The sequence below is a fragment of the Sinocyclocheilus rhinocerous genome, unplaced genomic scaffold (genome assembly GCF_001515625.1).
Source record: "Sinocyclocheilus rhinocerous isolate Xijiao unplaced genomic scaffold, SAMN03320098_v1.1 scaffold587, whole genome shotgun sequence".
Lineage (NCBI taxonomy): Eukaryota > Metazoa > Chordata > Actinopteri > Cypriniformes > Cyprinidae > Sinocyclocheilus > Sinocyclocheilus rhinocerous.
In genome coordinates, this window is record NW_015632478.1 from 352,214 (window position 1) to 370,027 (window position 17,814).

Sequence of the window (17,814 nt, forward strand, 5' to 3'; positions counted from 1 at the left end):
CGTTGTAGTCCAAACGAGTCGTTCATTGTAGTTTTTGAAAAGTGATTTCTGTTAAATAAAATATCTCCTTTTGAATTGGACTTTGAGCTTTGTAACTTTGCAGATCTTTTTTTATGCTCAAACTGCAACATTACAGACTAACTAAAGTTGAAAAAGTGAAAAAGCATAATAGCACCCCTTTAAATGTTCAAATCACACTGGTGTGATCGTACGCTACAAACCAATAAGTGATCACAACATTGATCACACACATGAAAGTTTGAGGAATGAAAGACGAATCATTGTAATTTAGGAATAGAATCACGTTGGTGTTTGAATCGTGTTCATGAACTTTAACGATCTATTAAATTAAAGTGCTTTGTCATGTTGGTGACACCTATATTGCAACATGTTTAGCTATCACAGATATTATACTTAGCTTTTTTGGCTTCTGATCGCAAATGTAGCCAAACTTTGGAGCGCTTAGATTAGCGAGCAAGGTCCTGGCAGATCGCTAGGTCCGGTCCTCACAGATGAAGAAAAAAAAGCGCATAGGAATCGATAGGTGGAATCGAAATTTTAATTTGACAACAAGTATCTGATTCCTGACCTTAAGTATCCGATTCTGGAATCGGAATCGATTTTTGATTCCCAACCCTACTCCTGACTGGTTGATAACAGTTCCAGGACCAAAATCAATATCACACAGTTACTTTCTGTTTATCAGTGTGATATTATGTGTTGGTTACCTGTGCTGGGTTCAGTGAGATCTGACCAATCTTCCTGAGGTCGACTGTGGGGGGGTGTCTCTGGTACCACCTCAGACCCAGAATCCTCTGGGAGAATCTCTAAATCCAGAGTGTCTGTGGCTGAAAAAGAATGATCAATTCAGCATTTTAACATTTGTTTTTGAAGCACCCCAATTGCTTTTTTGATTTTCAACATAAAAAGCAACTGGGATGAAGAAAAACGATCAAAAAGATGTCAAAACCTGCACAGGTTAGTGGCAAAAAGATCAAGTAAAAAGAACCATAGTTTGAGCATGTGAGTAAATAATATTCATAATTTTATGGAGAACAGTACTGTTATGACTAAACTAATATTGGGTTGCTTTTTAAAAATTCTGAATGCTTGCATAAGTTGCATTATATTTTTGCTGCCACAACATTTACATTTCCCATCTGAAAATCCATAAACAACCCAAATGTAGTTACCAGATGAACAAATCGAGAAATAGTTACTTTCTGTTTATCAGTGTGATATTATGTGTTGGTTACCTGTGCTGGGTTCAGTGAGATCTGACCAATCTTCCTGAGGTCGACTGTGGGGGGGTGTCTCTGGTACCACCTCAGACCCAGAATCCTCTGGGAGAATCTCTAAATCCAGAGTGTCTGTGGCTGAAAAAGAATGATAATTTCAGCATTTTAACATTTGTTTTTGAAGCACCCCAGTTACTTTTTTGATTTTTAACATAAAAAGCAACTGGGATGAAGAAAAACTATCAAAAAGATGTCAAAACCTGCACGGGTTAGTGGCAAAAAGATCAAGCAAAAAACCATAGTTTGAGCATGTGAGTAAATAATATTCATAATTTTATGGAGAACAGTACTGTTATGACTAAACTAATATTGGGTTGCTTTTTTAAAATTCTGAATGCTTGCGTAAGTTGCATTATATTTTTGCTGCCACAACATTTACATTTTCCCATCTGAAAATCCATAAACAACCCAAATGTAGTTACCAGATGAACAAATCGAGAAATAGATATTTGACAACTAGACCAACTGGACCAAGGCACAGAACAAAACATCGTCAGTCATGAATAATGGAGAGGAATTCTCTTTATCTCAGTATATGTGGTATTATCCCCATATATATTTTTCTGATACCTGGAGCAAAACAGCTACATCAGCTATAGGAAATAAAGTAAGTGGAAGAGCAGCCATGCCATATGTGCTTATCTGTAAAACATAGACTCCATGTTAAAAGAACAGAATTGACAAGATATGAGGAAAAAAATCATTTCATAATTCGTGGTTCAGTCCATCAAAGCAGCTACACTAATGGACTTGCTGTGACAAATACTTTCTGTTGTTCAAGCTTATCTCAGTTGCCTGGCTGAACTTCATATTTTAAAGTGTTTTTAATTCAATTGAATAGTCTCTCTTTTCCCAAACTGCGCTCATGGTTAAGGTCACTAACTTCCAAAACGAATGCTCATTGTCCTGTAATATTCCTCCAATTGTGCACACCACGTTTCAGCTTGCCTCATGTGAGTTTATCCCTCCCTGCACAGAGCTCCAAAAACACAGAACCTGCACATCACCTCTGCCATCTGGACCCAACACAACCAAATTCTCTTGGATCACTAGTGACTAAGGCCAGTGGGAGGCCACTAATGCCAGTTGGTCCTTGTTTGCCATCACCACACGGCTTTAATGCTGAGCACAAAATGCAAAACAAAAGGATGACACAACATTTCCTTTATAAAAGTATATTCGATCTGAACATGGTTTCTGTTTGCTAACACAGGGGTTTTCGAATTAGGAGGCTGCAAGGGAGCTAGTGGGACACTTTCAGAGAAAAATAGTGTAAAAATGTAAAATAAATGTTTACATTTAATTTGCCAAATTTGAATTATTACTATTTCAATCTATACTACTGTTCAAAAAGTTTGGGGTCAGACTTTCATTACAGTTTGGGTTTCTTTTTTTTCTTTTTTTTTTAAGAAATAACACTTTTATTTAGCAAGGATGCTTTAATTGGATTAAAAGTTAGAGTAAAGACATTTATAATGTTACAAAAGTTTTCTATATCAAATAAATGCTGTTCTTTTGAACTTTCTATTATCAAAGAATCATGTTTCTACAAAAAAATCAAGCAGCACAACTGTTGTTCAATATTGATAATAACAAGAAATGTCTAAATGTCTAAAATCCCTAAAAAGAAAACAGTTATTTTGAATTGCATAATATTTCAAAATATTCCTGTTTAAAGTGTTTTTTTATTATTATTAGAATATACAGCTTAGGTGAGCATAAGAGAGTTCTTTCAAACACATAAAAATCCCTAACTAGTATACCATCTAAAGATATCATAAGATAAGATAGGATTATTGTATTACTTTTGACAGCCATAATTGTATGCTTCTGTTCAGGTTTATACATCTAACATTATTCTAGTGATGGGTCAAGAAGACATATAGTATAATCTTAATAGAAAGCAAATATTTTTCAGATGCATATTTTTCAAAAAAGTATGAAAAATATGTCCCAATGTAACGTGTTAATATGAAGGAATTTTCTGTACTGATTTTTCACAGGTGTTTACCTGTATTTTGAGTCATGCATTTCATTGTATTTTAGAGCTGAAGCAGATGTCCATAAACTTAACGGAAAAGGTACTGGTAATTTTCTGCCAGAACATTATCTGTTTTTTTTTTAAATTTTTTTTTTTTTACACATATTAATAATAGTTTTCTCACAGGCAGTTTATGGATAGTTGCTTGGGGTAAAAAAATAAAAAAAATAAATAAAATAAAAAAAACAACCCCGGGATACTTCTTTAATACCAAAGAACACAGAGATCCGGCCCAACCATTTACAATGACATCATTCAGGGGACTCGTAGATCTGTCAGAGCCCTGAATGCAGCTCTGTGACTAAGCCAATGGCACCCTGTGTGCTGCACTATTATCACATCAGCATTTTTGTTCATACACAGCTAATGACCATGCCAATATCAGTCCATGTGTGAGACAATTAAATGGCTCTGTGTGGAGCATCTCCTCATGGGGTTTGTGCTGACTGAACAATGAAAAAGTAATCTTTCTGCAATGACTGCACCCACAGGCTTCTGTAAGGAATACATTTTGCTGTGAAGCGACGACTGTCTTTGAGCTATATATTAATTATTTATCTAATACATAACATCTGTTATGCCTCCAAAATAGTGTGTGTGGGTGCGTGTTGAATGAGTAAGAGGTTGAAAGAAAGAAGTAATAGGAACATTCTCACATACAGGTGTTGGCCAGTTTGCAACACGAACACCACTTACACTGCACTATCCTCTCACAAACAAGCTTTCAGTATCAGACAAACATCCCATCAATGTCAGAATGGAAATGTGAGGATTTACTCTTCTGAGACCAAAGTGCTTCAAATGAATGTTTTGACAGACTGTACAGTAAATCCCCTTAGTAATAGGAACATTCTCACATACAGGTGGTGGCTAGTTTGCAACACGAACACCACTTACACTGCACTATCCTCTCACAAACAAGCTTTCAGTATCAGACAAACATCCCATCAATGTCAGAATGGAAATGTGAGGATTTACTCTTCTGAGACCAAAGTGCTTCAAATGAATGTTTTGACAGACTGTACAGTAAATCCCCTTAAAGGTGCATGAGTCACTGGATATCAACAACACTAGCTATTCAAATACATGGAAATGAGCTTTTTTCTATAGTAAACCCATATGTATATAGATATGCATGCATATTAAAAAGGTGAAAGGACACTGAGAGAAAGGAGGGAGGAGGAGAGATTATGAAAACTCTCCTGACCTTTGGCTGGTATTGTGCCTATGACAGCTGAAGCTGATTTCTCTGTAAAGAAGAGTCAAGGTGTCTAAGCATCATGAAGCCAGATAATGAGACTGGTCGGCGTCTGTCTGTCTAATCTCTGACCGCTCAAGAATGATAAGGCAGTTGGCGTTTTTAATGCCAAATGAAAATCTTCCAACCACCCCAAAAAAATCACAATGGGCCTCATTTACGAAACGAACGTACGACAGAAAATTGGGCGTACGGTCGTTTCAACGCAAAACTTGGAATTTATCAATATGGACGTGAACGGTGGCTACGATCAAATCTCACGTCTGGTCTCAGCTCGTGTACGCAAGTTTTTGAGTTACCTGAACTTGCACACAGCATAGTAAAAAACCCCCACTGTGCAACAAGTATAGGCTACGCTCGTTTTTTTGTAACACTCTTAATGCATTTAATTTCTTTTCTTTATATCTTTATTTGATTTAATCCATCTGATTGCACAGGCGCCTCATGCACACACAAACAACATTAGTTCTAGCGTTGCCTGACATTTCTGCCATTCATCATCAAACTAAAATGCAGACAACCAAACATAAAAGTAACACTGTTTATTTTAAAAGGTCCGCTGTGGCCCAATGACTTCACATAAAAACTGAACACTCTCATTGCTAATGCCATCTATACACTGCACAACGTCATCAGATTGCTGTTCTTTTCACAATACACAACTGTCTGTGGTCACCGATGATCAGAAGGACCTAAACCCAAAATAGGCCCCCATACTGCACCAGAAACCGGAGAAAGATTTGCATACGTAAATGCTCCATTTACGTCTCGTCTCGTCTTTGTCATGTGATAAAGGTTCGTTGACGACGATATTTAGTCATAATTTTCGTTGACGAAAGCAACACTAGCGGTCATTCACATGTTTTGGCCAACACAACCCAGCTGACAGCACAATGATTTATAAGTGCACTCAGTAAGTGTTTGTTTGTTTCACCATTCCTGATGTCACAGTGGTCTTGGTCTTTATACTTATATCGCTATAAACATTACTATCGCCATGTTTATTGGAAGTGCTTGCCCTGTCTTTATTATAAATAGTTCTTATAATACACACATCAATAAACTGGACCTTGAGGTCCTCTTGTCTTCACTTTGTGGCGTGAGACCGGCGAATCGCTGCAGTTTGTATCATTGCTCTAGCAGAAACTGGCTGTTTGGAAATTTTATTTGTCCACTCTTGATTCATATTTACCTGTTTTATTTAAAAGAGCTTTGTGTAAAACATAGTTATTTGTGTAAAATCATAGTTTTGTGTAAAACGTTTTATTAAAAACATTACTGAGTGCACATGCAACATTAGAAGGATGGAAGTAAAATAGTGTGACAGCCAGATATATTAAAAATATCACAACATTACAGTGGTGTACTTTAAAGGCACAATATATACGTTTTCATCGCTAGAGGGCGCATATTCAAAACAAACAAGTAACAAAAACGTAGTTTGATGACGCCGTGACTGAGTGTGGAATCATGGGAGTTGTCGTCTTCATCCTCACAGCCGATGCAATCCGACGGGACTCGGGCAGAAATCATGTTCATGGATGAGCTAATGTATTAAAGACTTATTAAGGTCACTGTAGTATGAAGCAGGGTGGGGCTAAAAATCGTGGAAGCGAAACGAGGCCGCTGAAGTGATTGCTAATGAAGGACGAGCACGATACACGGCTCGATAGCAGCAGAGCTTTTATTATGCCACAGTCGACCGCTTCCGCTTCTTCCGGTCGTGTGTATGTGGGGTAAAACAGCACTGTTTTATCATACTAGATACATTTGAGTGTATTGAAAGTTCTGTTATAATGCTACTCTGTGCGTTCATCACCTGCTTAATAAAATGCATAACATATTAAAGTGTCTTTGGTGTTTCCATGTTTTCAACTAAACAAAACCGGAAATCGAGGGGTTATGACGTCATTGGCAGGCGACACAATGACACTATGGACACGGTCCGTGTCACTAGTTAAAATTGCTTATTTCTCTGGATTTAAACCTTACATATTGTGCCTTTAAGTACTAATAATAATGACAGAAAATAAAATCTATTGTAATGAATAAGGCTCTAGGTAGATCCATAAGAGGTTCATATGTACATTAACATACATTACAGTTTGGGGTCATTAAGAATTTATTTTTTTAAAGAAATTAATACTTTAATTAAGCAAAGATGCATTAAAATTGATCAAAAACGACAGGAAAGATTTCATTACATTTCTATTTCATTACTAAAACGTCACAAAAATATTAAGTAGCACAACGGCTTTAACATTTTTAGATGTTTTTTTGAGCACCAAATCAGCATATTAGAATGATAGGAAGGATTGTGAATGAAGGATCATGGCTGCTGAAAATTCAGCTTTGCCAACAAGGGAATGAATTATATTTTAAAACAGAATTAAATTCTAAAATAAATTAAAATAAGTAGGTTAATTTTAAAATTTAATATTTCACACTATTACTGTTTTTATTGTATTTTTGACCAAATAAATTCGGCCATGGTGAGCATAAGAGTCTGCTTTCAAAAACATTAAAAAAATAAATCATTCCGACCCCAAACTTTTCAATAGTAGTGTAGGAAAATATTTCCATATCAGTAATTGCCTCCCATATCACTTATTTTCATTTTCTCTATGATTTTTATGATCCATGTACTTATGACACCAAATATATCAACAGCTTTAGTCAGTCAGAACAAAAGGACAGGTGCAGAATACTCAGGTTCAGGTGGAGCATTATCTATCATTAGTCAGTAAACTCAATCTACTCATGAAAATGAAGAGAGAGGAGGAGGACCGAGATCAAATCTCCATAAAGCAAAGAAATATTCCCAGAACATGAACTAAACATCTTCTAAATCGATTTCTTGAGTTTTGAGGCTGGCTGGAGTCTTCATTTCACTGTCTAAAGCTAAAGCAAGGTTGTTCATTCCAAAAAGCATATTTCGAACAAAGACTTGAATAGATAAACAACCAGAGGATAACATCTTACATTGAATACAGTGTTCAAAACAGAAAGAGAAAAGAGTGGGGGAGGGATTGCGAGAGAGAACGTCTGTGCATCTATTTCATTTTTCTTAGTATAACTTGAATAAATATAACATGCGCTTTCCTCATATTCATTACATAAAATGCACAGAGAGGATGCTAATGCTAACCCTAAACTTATTCACTGACTGCAGTTTAAAACGATACCACACTTAACCCTCGCCCACAGATCTCACTGCAGGGAGCGTGCACTGTTTGTGTGGGAAGGTGGCTTTCCTTGAGGTGGGACACTCAGATGTGAACTTCTCTACCCTAAAACATTGAGTCATCAAGTTCCTAGCACCTGTAGTACCCCAAGAGACACAAGCACACAGGTGCTGCAGGCGAAGACGCAGCACATCTGACCAATCATACAAAACACGCACAGCCAGGAAACCTGCTACTATGTATAATGGACAGGTTACATGCAAATCCATTAAAATGAAAAGAAAAATGTATATATTTAAGCACAACATCAGGAAAAGGTTACCAGACCATCAGACCACCATCCATTCACTGATATTCTGTGTGATATTCTACAATAAACTGGAAGGCATTTATCGAAGTTGAAAGCTCTAACCTAATCCAAAAAAATGTCCAGTTGTAAAGAGCACACAGGTTTGTTTTGATCAGTTTGCAAAGAAACCAAATCTTGTTTACAAGGAACAAGCTGACACAGAACTGCTTTTGAGGATAAAATAATGACTGGTTTTGCCAAAGCTTGCCAGGTTATTGACATCACATCTTTGAAAGATACTTTTGAGAACAAGTTAAAAAGCTGAACTGTATTTTCTTCTATTTTAGTCAAAAGTGTAGATACACAAGACTAAACAAAGGACTGACACCGTTCAAAAGTGTGAAAGGAGAGCTTTTGAAAAGTCTTAGAGATTCAATCCTTCAGAGGTCAAAGCTTTCCAAGATTTGTTAAAATCACAAAACTTCACACAGCTTCAGGCTGTGCTTGTACTCTGGGACTTCACAGTCTCCTTCCTGTTCCACCATTATATTTCCATTCATTCACTGTTTTAAAAACTCTACTGCCTAAATATGACTACCCTTAACAGGGTTCAGCTTTAAAATCGAACAAGAAAGGGGTGCTCGTTCTTCTGTTTCTATTCTCACCCTTTTTTATACTCAATTTTCCATCAAATGCAATCATTTGACTCTTGCTAAAGCTAGAGCCAATCTATTTAGAGGACGCTTCAGGCAGTACTGGCTTTGGCCGCATGTGCTTGGTGTACTGATAGCCGTCCCTATCCCTCCTCTTCCCTCCCGCTTTTAATCCTTTTATCCAACTGAATTAACTGAGTCACTTCGAAACTATTCCCACTACTACAACTTTCCAGCTACAGCTAATTTCCAAGATTTGTTAAAATCACCAAACTTCACACAGCTTCAGGCTGTGCTTGTACTCTGGGACTTCACAGTCTCCTTCCTGTTCCACTATTATATTTCCATCCATTCACTGTTTTAAAAACTCTACTGCCTAAATATGACTACACTTAACAGGGTTCAGCTTTAAAATCGAACAAGAAAGGGGTGTTCGTTCTTCTGTTTCTATTCTCACCCTTTTTTATGCTCAATTTTCCATCAAATGCAATCATTTGACTCTTGCTAAAGCTAGAGCCAATCTATTTAGAGGACGCTTCAGGCAGTACTGGCTTTGGCCGCATGTGCTTGGTGTACTGATAGCCGTCCCTATCCCTCCTCTTCCCTCCCGCTTTTAATCCTTTTATCCAACTGAATTAACTGAGTCACTTCGAAACTATTCCCACTACTACAACTTTCCAGCTACAGCTAATAAACTTCAAAACTGCCAGCCTGTAATTCTATGCAAGTTAAAGCAAAATGTCAACTTTGTGATGTCCTGAGCTAAACATAATCTCTCTCTCTCTGTGTTTGTTATCAGCACTCTAATGATTTCTTTTTCTGACAGAGCTTTAAAAATACACAGTGTTTATACTTGTGCTGCACAACCAGGAATTACAGTAACACCCATGGCATTAAACTGAATTGACCTGGACTGACAGAGAGAGCAAGGAGAAAAGAGACAAAACCAGAAGGTCTGAAACTTGCTAAATCCTACTGTACATCTGAAACCATACACAGCCTTCCTTCACACAATCTATTGTTGACAGTGTCATCTGGCAGACATCACTGGTGTATTCAGTAACCGACACTACTTTCTGGTGTATTTATTGTTTCTCTACAGCACTCTAGTAGTGTTACTCTCTAGCACTCTGTAACTTTATTGCAATACAATATTATATATGTTAACAGTTACTATATTATTACTGCACTGTACAAAGCTCTACACACTGAACCTCATCTTATGTATTTCAATGTCAGTAAACCTTATGTAAGCTGTGCAAATGACAAATAAATACAACTTGACTGGAAACTTCAGAGAGATGGTCAGATTTAAATGTACAATCTATAGCTATGGAAAGAAGTTAATTATTAATTATATGCTGCTAAATATTGCACACACTATGATCTGACTTTTCTGAAGCTGAGGTCCCACCAGGCATTATATCAGACATATCATTCCAGCAGCAGCTCCGACTGCTAACCATGTTTATAAATAAAACTGCACACTTAAACAGCCCAACGGACTAAAAATACAACTGTCAGCTGGGTTAAATCTGTCTCTCTGCTTATTTCTGCGATTTATATCTGGGACCTCAAAATAGTTCAGCTTCATCGAGACATGCTTATTCATCTGTTTGGCGTGCTGTTAAAGCGACACATGAAGAGTAAGAGTAATAAGAGCAGAGAGCTAAAGTGCTTTGATAGGTAATGGAGGCCGGCTGAGGAGAGAATATGGTAAGAGAGATGCAATGTAGTATTTTCTGGCATACATTCTCTCTCTGAAGCTAACTGCCATGAGAGCAATACTACACACACATCAACTTAAAGAGGTTCAGCTGGTGGATGTCCAGTGGAGTGGCCTCTCCTGTCCCCTGTAATTACCATTAGCACAAAAAGACAAAATGCGGCACCCAATTTTCTCTCTTCACCTCTCAGGCTTCTCACTAAAGGCCACAGAATGACAAATAATACAAAACCAACTGGGCTATGTTTACATGAAGCCTAATACTCCTTAAATTTAAGTGATACCTCTATAGAAAAAAAAAATCATTATGCGAACACCTCAGTCAAAAACAAATAATATGACTGAGCACGAATCCAAAAGAATAAGCCTAAATAATCAGTTAAATGAATGAATAATTGACATGTAAATCAGACGACTTGTACAGTTGGATTCAAAAATTTATATTTGCACAGCAGCAACAAACATGGTTGGGCATGGTGCAACAGTGTTGGTTTTAGTATTATATATAAAGTAATGTAGTATTTATTCATATTTTGAATTAACTTTTTTATATTTTCAGTTTTCATTTGAATTGTTTTAGTAATTCTGTGCTTTTGTCATTTTCATTAGTTTTTTATACATTTTTTAATATTTCTATGTAGCTTTTAGTTGTTTTAGCCATTCAGTACTTTAAGTCAGCATTTCTAATTTTAAATGGATTCAATTCAAGTTTTTTATGTAATATTTTGGTTTTAATTTATTTCAGCTATATTTCATTTCAATAAAAAACCATTTTAGTTTTAGTTAACAATAACGACACTGTGGTGGAGACTTTGTCTTTTTAACATTTTGAAAAATAAAAAGATTGTTAGGAGACAAAGAGGTAGGAAGTACAGAAGAGGAAGTTCGGAACAACACGGAACAACACAAAAAAAAAAAAAAAAAAAAAATATTTATATATATATTTTTATTTTTTTTTTTTTTTTTATGAATCTAATTGCTTTACAGATTTTTGAATAATCTATGCTGCTTTAAATATACCCAAAAACTTGACTGACAATCAGTTAAGCAAAGCAGGATGGTTTTGGTCTTTGTTAACCACCACATTTTCATCATTATTTTTAGTTATCAATCAATAACATGGTTGTGGACATACAGGGATTGAAAACCACTGCTCTGGAGATAAAGATAACGGCATACTCTGAGTGCAGCCTGGCTCCTCCCAGGTCCTCTGGGGAAACCTCCTCTCCAGTTGCAGCTTTCACCAGCGGTGGACCCCCCAAAAATATTGTTCCTATCCTGTGGACAATCACCGCCTCCTCAGACATAGTGGGGACATAAGCACCTCCAGCTGTGCATGAGCCACACACTACTGCCACCTACAGGTTATGATATCACATCACATTAGAGCAAACATTTAGCATTACACAAAAAAAATAATTGACTGGGAATGAATATTTGTTTTTTAATAAGAATGTTTTGCATGAATCTTTTATTACCTGAGGAATCTTCATTGCTGACATAACTGCTTCATTGAAAAAGGTGCGACCTCCATGGTTGCTATCAGCAAAGATCTCTGACTGTTGATAAAGCAGTTGCACAACCATTAATGCACCATTAAGATATAACAGAGCTCGCCATGGCAATAAATGCAAGTTACCTGAAGAGGCAGAAATGCGCCACCACTGTCCACCAAGTAAACAGAGGGCAAACGATTCTGCATGGCCACAACCTGCGCCCTGAGATGCTTTTTAACTGTGATGGGATACGTTTGAGGAAAAACGTTTGTGGCCAAATTCTCTGACAGGAGCACTGATAGCTTCTTGTTGCTATGGTAACACTAAATGCTACTCTTTTGCATGCACAGAAAACATGTGCTGCAGATATTGTCATGTTGACAAATATTGTCATCAGACTGCAAAGTTTAAGGCATACAGTATAAACATTGCAACTGGAACGTGCACTCAGATTGAATTTATTTAGATTAGTGAGCCTGTCTAAAGGATAAGAAGAAAGTTTTGTTGAAACAGAACATTTCAGCAGTCAGGAGCTGCCAATGTGTTGTAGCAAAGAGATGGAAAACTAACCAAGGATTTGTCTTTTCATCCCAAGGACAAACCTCACCTGAGCTCAGTAATGGTATTCTGACTCACAGAGAGTGTCTTACCATCAGTAACCTGTGACCCTTGAGAAGTGCTGGGCTGCGGAAGTTCGTCTGGAAGCTCACGGTCTGTTTGTGTCTCTGCATTCTGTAGCCGCAGAGTCTGTGTCTGCGTCCCCTGTGATGTAACAGTGGGGGCAGGATGTCGTGGCTGCAGACCAATCGCATTCATCAGACCCATCTCTCTGCGGGGCCTCCAATCAGTCCTGCTGCTCCTAGAAAAACAAGACACATCCCACAGCAGGATGAGTGATGATGACTACACCAAATCTTACAACATCACCACACAGCCTTCAGGCGATTCCGGTCTGATCTGATATGACACAGATTTAAATTCTGCACAGGTCTGGAAGACCTATAGATGGAATACGAAATGTGTCTATATAACGGCTTGCTTGGCAAAGCTAAACCTTTTCTGACAAAAGGTTTTTTTCTTTCATAGAAGTTTGTTAAGTGAGGATGTACAATACCATGCATTTGATCTAAAACGACTTCAGAATAATACAAGCAGAAGTTATTCATCCACAAGAGAAAACATCACATTGCTAACAAACCATACAACATCTCCCCTAATTATTACAGACACAGCTAAAGGGATAGTTCACCCCAAAATTTTAAATTATGTCATCATTTACCCATCCTCATGTCATTCCAAAACTATCTTTTTTTTTTTTTACTGTGGAACATAAAGAAGATACAACTGTTTTTGTCCATACAATGAAAGTTGGTGGGGTCTAAAACAGCACTGAATTGACTGACTGTATGGAAAAAAAAAAAAAAAAAAAAAATTTTTTTTTTTACTATTTTTTTGAAAGTCATACAGCTTTGACACGAGGGTGAGTAAATGACAGCATTGAATTAAAATTTTTGGGTGAACTATCAGAGTCATGTGGCATAAAGAACTGAACTGAGAGTATCCTTTTAATATCAATTTAATTCCTGTCATTCAAATTTGAATGTAATGACAATCAAAATTAATTGAAATTCAAAGAATTTCATGTAATTTTTAACTACAAAAGCAAAGTCTCCCAGGAAAAATCTTGTTTTACAAGATTTAAAAGTTTGAAAAACGTTTAAGTTTGAAGTACTACAGAAAACAGACAGACAGACAGAGAATGAATGAACATTAGAATCAGTTATGCCTAATCATGTGATGCCAGCAGTCTTATGTTGTTGTGGCCTTCCTCTCGGCCACCTATTCCAGCCACCAGCCTGGATCTGAGCTGTCAATATAATGGTCAGGATGGTGATACTTTGAGGGGAGATGGATACTCCATCTCAATCTTGGGTGAAGCACTGTTGCTGTAGAGTGGACTAAGATGTCTCATTAAGCCCTTTGTGGACAAGTGTGGCACCAGTGTGTCAGGGAATGAAGACCAACAAGATGGGAACAGCAGTAACACACCTCACTGAGGCTTTTTTCCCAAAAAAGTGTCAGCAAAACAAGCTGGATTCATGGCTGCTGTGATGAGGCTTAATTAGCAGCAGCCATGCCTCACAGCTGTGCTCCACTATCAAGCCCATCCACTAAGTGACACGCTGCTGTTGCCCGGACCTTGGACAGAGTGATCAGAGAGCTGGTCGGCAATAATTTGATGGTAGGTGGATTCTCAGTCACAGAATAGATTAAAAGGTACTAACGAATCAGCACTTCTTTATTAGTGCTTAGAAATATGCTCAATATGCCAAACCAAAGAACACAAATTACATTTATTTATTTTATTTTTTAATAAAAATGAAAATTGATATTAAATAAGTGAAAACATTTAGAATAAAAAACATAAACAAGAATGCTGAATTTAAATGTGTTAAAAACAACAACAACAAACACATGTCCTGGTGCTCTAAATAAAAGTATGTCCATACTCACCCTGCTCTGTCTCCACCCCTGCTGCTACTGGTTCCAACCCCTCCACCATTATTGATGGTGAACATTCTCTCAGAGCGTTCAGAAGTGCCGTTGCCATCTGAGTGTATGTCACTGGATGGGATATTTCCATGGTCACATACATAGGCAGACAAAGAAAGAGAAAGTAATGTAATGTAATGTAATGTAAAGAGAAAGTGCTTGCAATCCAGGTAAAGCTCAACGACAATGTCACATATACTGTGCAAGAAGAAGAAAGGTTGACCTTCATTTCAACTCTGCAGAAGCAGAAGCTAAAAGTTTTAAACAGTTTTTAATTCTAAGGTGACATCCACTGGTGTTAATTAATTGTACATGGATAAATAAATACATCGATAAATAAAGCAAGGATATTTCCATGGTCACATACATAGGCAGACAAAGAAAGAGAAAGTAATGTAATGTAATGTAATGTAATGTAAAGAGAAAGTGCTTGCAATCCAGGTAAAGCTCAACGACAATGTCACATATACTGTGCAAGAAGAAGAAAGGTTGACCTTCATTTCAACTCTGCAGAAGCAGAAGCTAAAAGTTTTAAACAGTTTTTAATTCTAAGGTGACATCCACTGGTGTTAATTAATTGTACATGGATAAATAAATACATCGATAAATAAAGCAAGTACTCACTGAAGAAAAAACGGGAAAATGTGTTTTCCTGGTTTAAATTAAAAAAAAAAAAATCTGACAAATCCCATGAATCATGGTACAGAAGGGATTTGTTTCTTCTTTCAGAAAAAAAAACATTAGGTTAAAAAAAATCCCCTCTCCTTAATGATTCTGCTCTGACTTTGGGAAACCCTTGTTTCTTTGTCAGGTTTAAATACAGAGAAAAACGTCTGAGCTGAGCTTAAACAACAGCAGACAGAAAGAGAAGCCTTTCTCTTTCTCGATTGTGTTAGAGCTGTAGTCCGTTGACTGCTCATTTGCCTAGCTCAAAGAAACTCGCTATAGTCCCCACGGATTCCCACAATGCATCTATGCGGTTCATTAGCATAGCACTGACAGTCCCGTAGTTGCCGAGGCTGACATCCACTTCATCCAACCATCTTGCGCACCTGTCTCCAACCAAGAGTTCCCAAAGATGTTACCTCCCAATGGGCCTGTCCAGCTCTCCTTCTTGCCCCCTTTTCCATTCTAATATTCTCTCTGTCTGTCTCTTTCTCTTTTCTCTAAGGAAGTCTAACTAAAGGAAAGCAAAACATCTCTCTGACTCCTGTTTGAAGAGTGTAGCAAGTCAAAAGCTTGGAGAAAGTTGTGAGAGGTGATGAATACTTGCATATTATATAGCTAAGGTAATTAATTTCTGAAAAAAATACATAAATAAATAAATGGTGTACAACGCAGAATAACCACTGCTTCAAGCTGATGGTGCTTTTTAATGGACAGGAGACAAACTATGAAGTATTCTTCTTGTATTCTTGAATGTAATCAATATTTGTGCACTTTAAAATTGATATTTTTCCAACACATCATAATGAGCGGGTGTTCCCCACCATGAGACTAGGCTGATATCTGCAACCACTGGAGGCTAATTACCAGTTTCAGTCGGATCGATCCATCTCCCGCCAATGTCCATCAAAAGTTGTAGAGTAACAGCCTTATGGGTACTGACAGAGAGAAAGCAGTGTGTGGTCCTGGCTGCTTTCAGAGAAAGGTGAAGATGATATTCTTATCCTCAGGTAAATAAATGTACAGGGGATGGGACAAATCTGACCGTATATTAACATCAAGAAATCAAATGAACAGCCTAATAAACAGTAGGGCTAAACTTAGTCTTCAAAAGTGTCTCATAGAAGCTAACGTCTCTGAATTGTGTGCATTGAGATTTCATGAAGTATGTAACTGATCCTGTTAAGCAGTCAGTGTTGTAGAAACCAGCAGCACATTCGAGTCCAAGTCAAGACCGAGACCAGAAGAGGATGGTGTTCACATGCACCCAAGTCCATTACAAGACCAAGACCATGAAAACAGTCTTTAACCCTGCCTCAAGTCCAAGTCAAAGGCCATATTTTCAAGGTCTTTGTCTTGTCATGGACCTGGGAGCATGACTGAGACTCCAATGAGATGGTCATGACTACAACACTGTAAGCTGTCTTAAATTTCAAACATAGTGTTTACTTCAGATGTGAGTGTCTAATAAAACAAAATCTAAACTAAATAGCTTGCATTACAATCAATGAAGATGTCTACACTGGAAGCCCCACCACTATTTCTGAGTCGTTGCAAACTCAGTTCATTTTGCCCGTCCATCTGAAAGAAAATAATATACAAATGTCATATGTGTGTATTATATGAAAGATAAATAACATCTGACAGTTCTGATGTGTCTGGCCTTTGACCTTCTAAGAACCAAAGATGATAATATATTATTTGCATTTGTTAACGGCTGTAGCCTTGGGCACTTTACAACTTCAGCTAAAGGTTGTGGATGATATTAACCAAAAAACACGCACCTTTGAAAAATTGAAAAAGTATGTTTTCCAGGCACCTCTGACATACTATATTCAGCATGCTTGTAAAATATGCTCAAGAAGGCCCAAAACTACCTGAGGATCAGTGAGGGGAGCTCTGGAAAGGAATGTCAGAATGAGGACTATGACACTTTTCTATTAGTTACAGTCCTTCAGGAAAGAGATGGGTAACCTGGGCATCAAAAAACAACAGCATGTACACTACATGAATTTGAAGGATGACATGAAAGGTGCATTCACGCCATGTCGGAATTACTGTAATTATGTAGCTAGTTGAATAACTATATCTAATATCCCGTTAAAATTGTACTTTTATTAATAAGGCATTTGCATAAACACTGTTACTTCTTGTATTGCGGTTTTTACTGATTACTCATATTACACAAATTCATTTCCATGTAATTGTGTTGTCATAGAAACACATTATTCTGAGTCTTATTAAGAGGACATGACCAAACCCCGAGTAGAACGTCACAGGTTATATAGTAATTATGTTAATTACGCCATGGCGTGCCTGCAGCAAAAAGCCATTGTTGTAAAAGATATATATTGTGAAAACGGAAATAACAAGAAATCAAATTTTTCTATACAAATTTATTCTATACAAATTATTCATCTAATTTTCTGATGTATTCAAACACCCGTGTGTGTAGGATGCCTGTCACGATCATGAATTTTGTGCTGACGACTGTCAACAAATAACTGCGATTAGCTATTTAATAGTCTGTTTTTCCTCATGTCATGTAAAGTGTAAGCCTATTATATTTTTTATGTATATTTTTTTTATTAAATGTTTATATTTTACTACTGTTAAACATAAAAAGGCCCATATGATCCTCCTTGCTTC

The 17,814-nt window shown here is 37.1% G+C and overlaps 1 protein-coding gene across 1 annotated transcript in view; it reads right to left on the bottom strand.

Moving 5' to 3' along the window:
* LOC107742579 (activating molecule in BECN1-regulated autophagy protein 1-like) overlaps nucleotides 1–17,814 on the bottom strand; it is a 71,564-nt gene that overhangs the window by 3,652 nt on the left and 50,098 nt on the right. The window contains exons 14-17 of the mRNA XM_016555618.1: nucleotides 16,533–16,585; nucleotides 14,461–14,729; nucleotides 12,597–12,805; nucleotides 1,257–1,376 (exon numbers count right to left, since the gene is read on the bottom strand). Coding sequence (XP_016411104.1) covers nucleotides 1,257–1,376; nucleotides 12,597–12,805; nucleotides 14,461–14,729; nucleotides 16,533–16,585 — 651 coding nt within the window. The remainder of the gene's footprint in view (nucleotides 1–1,256; nucleotides 1,377–12,596; nucleotides 12,806–14,460; nucleotides 14,730–16,532; nucleotides 16,586–17,814) is intronic.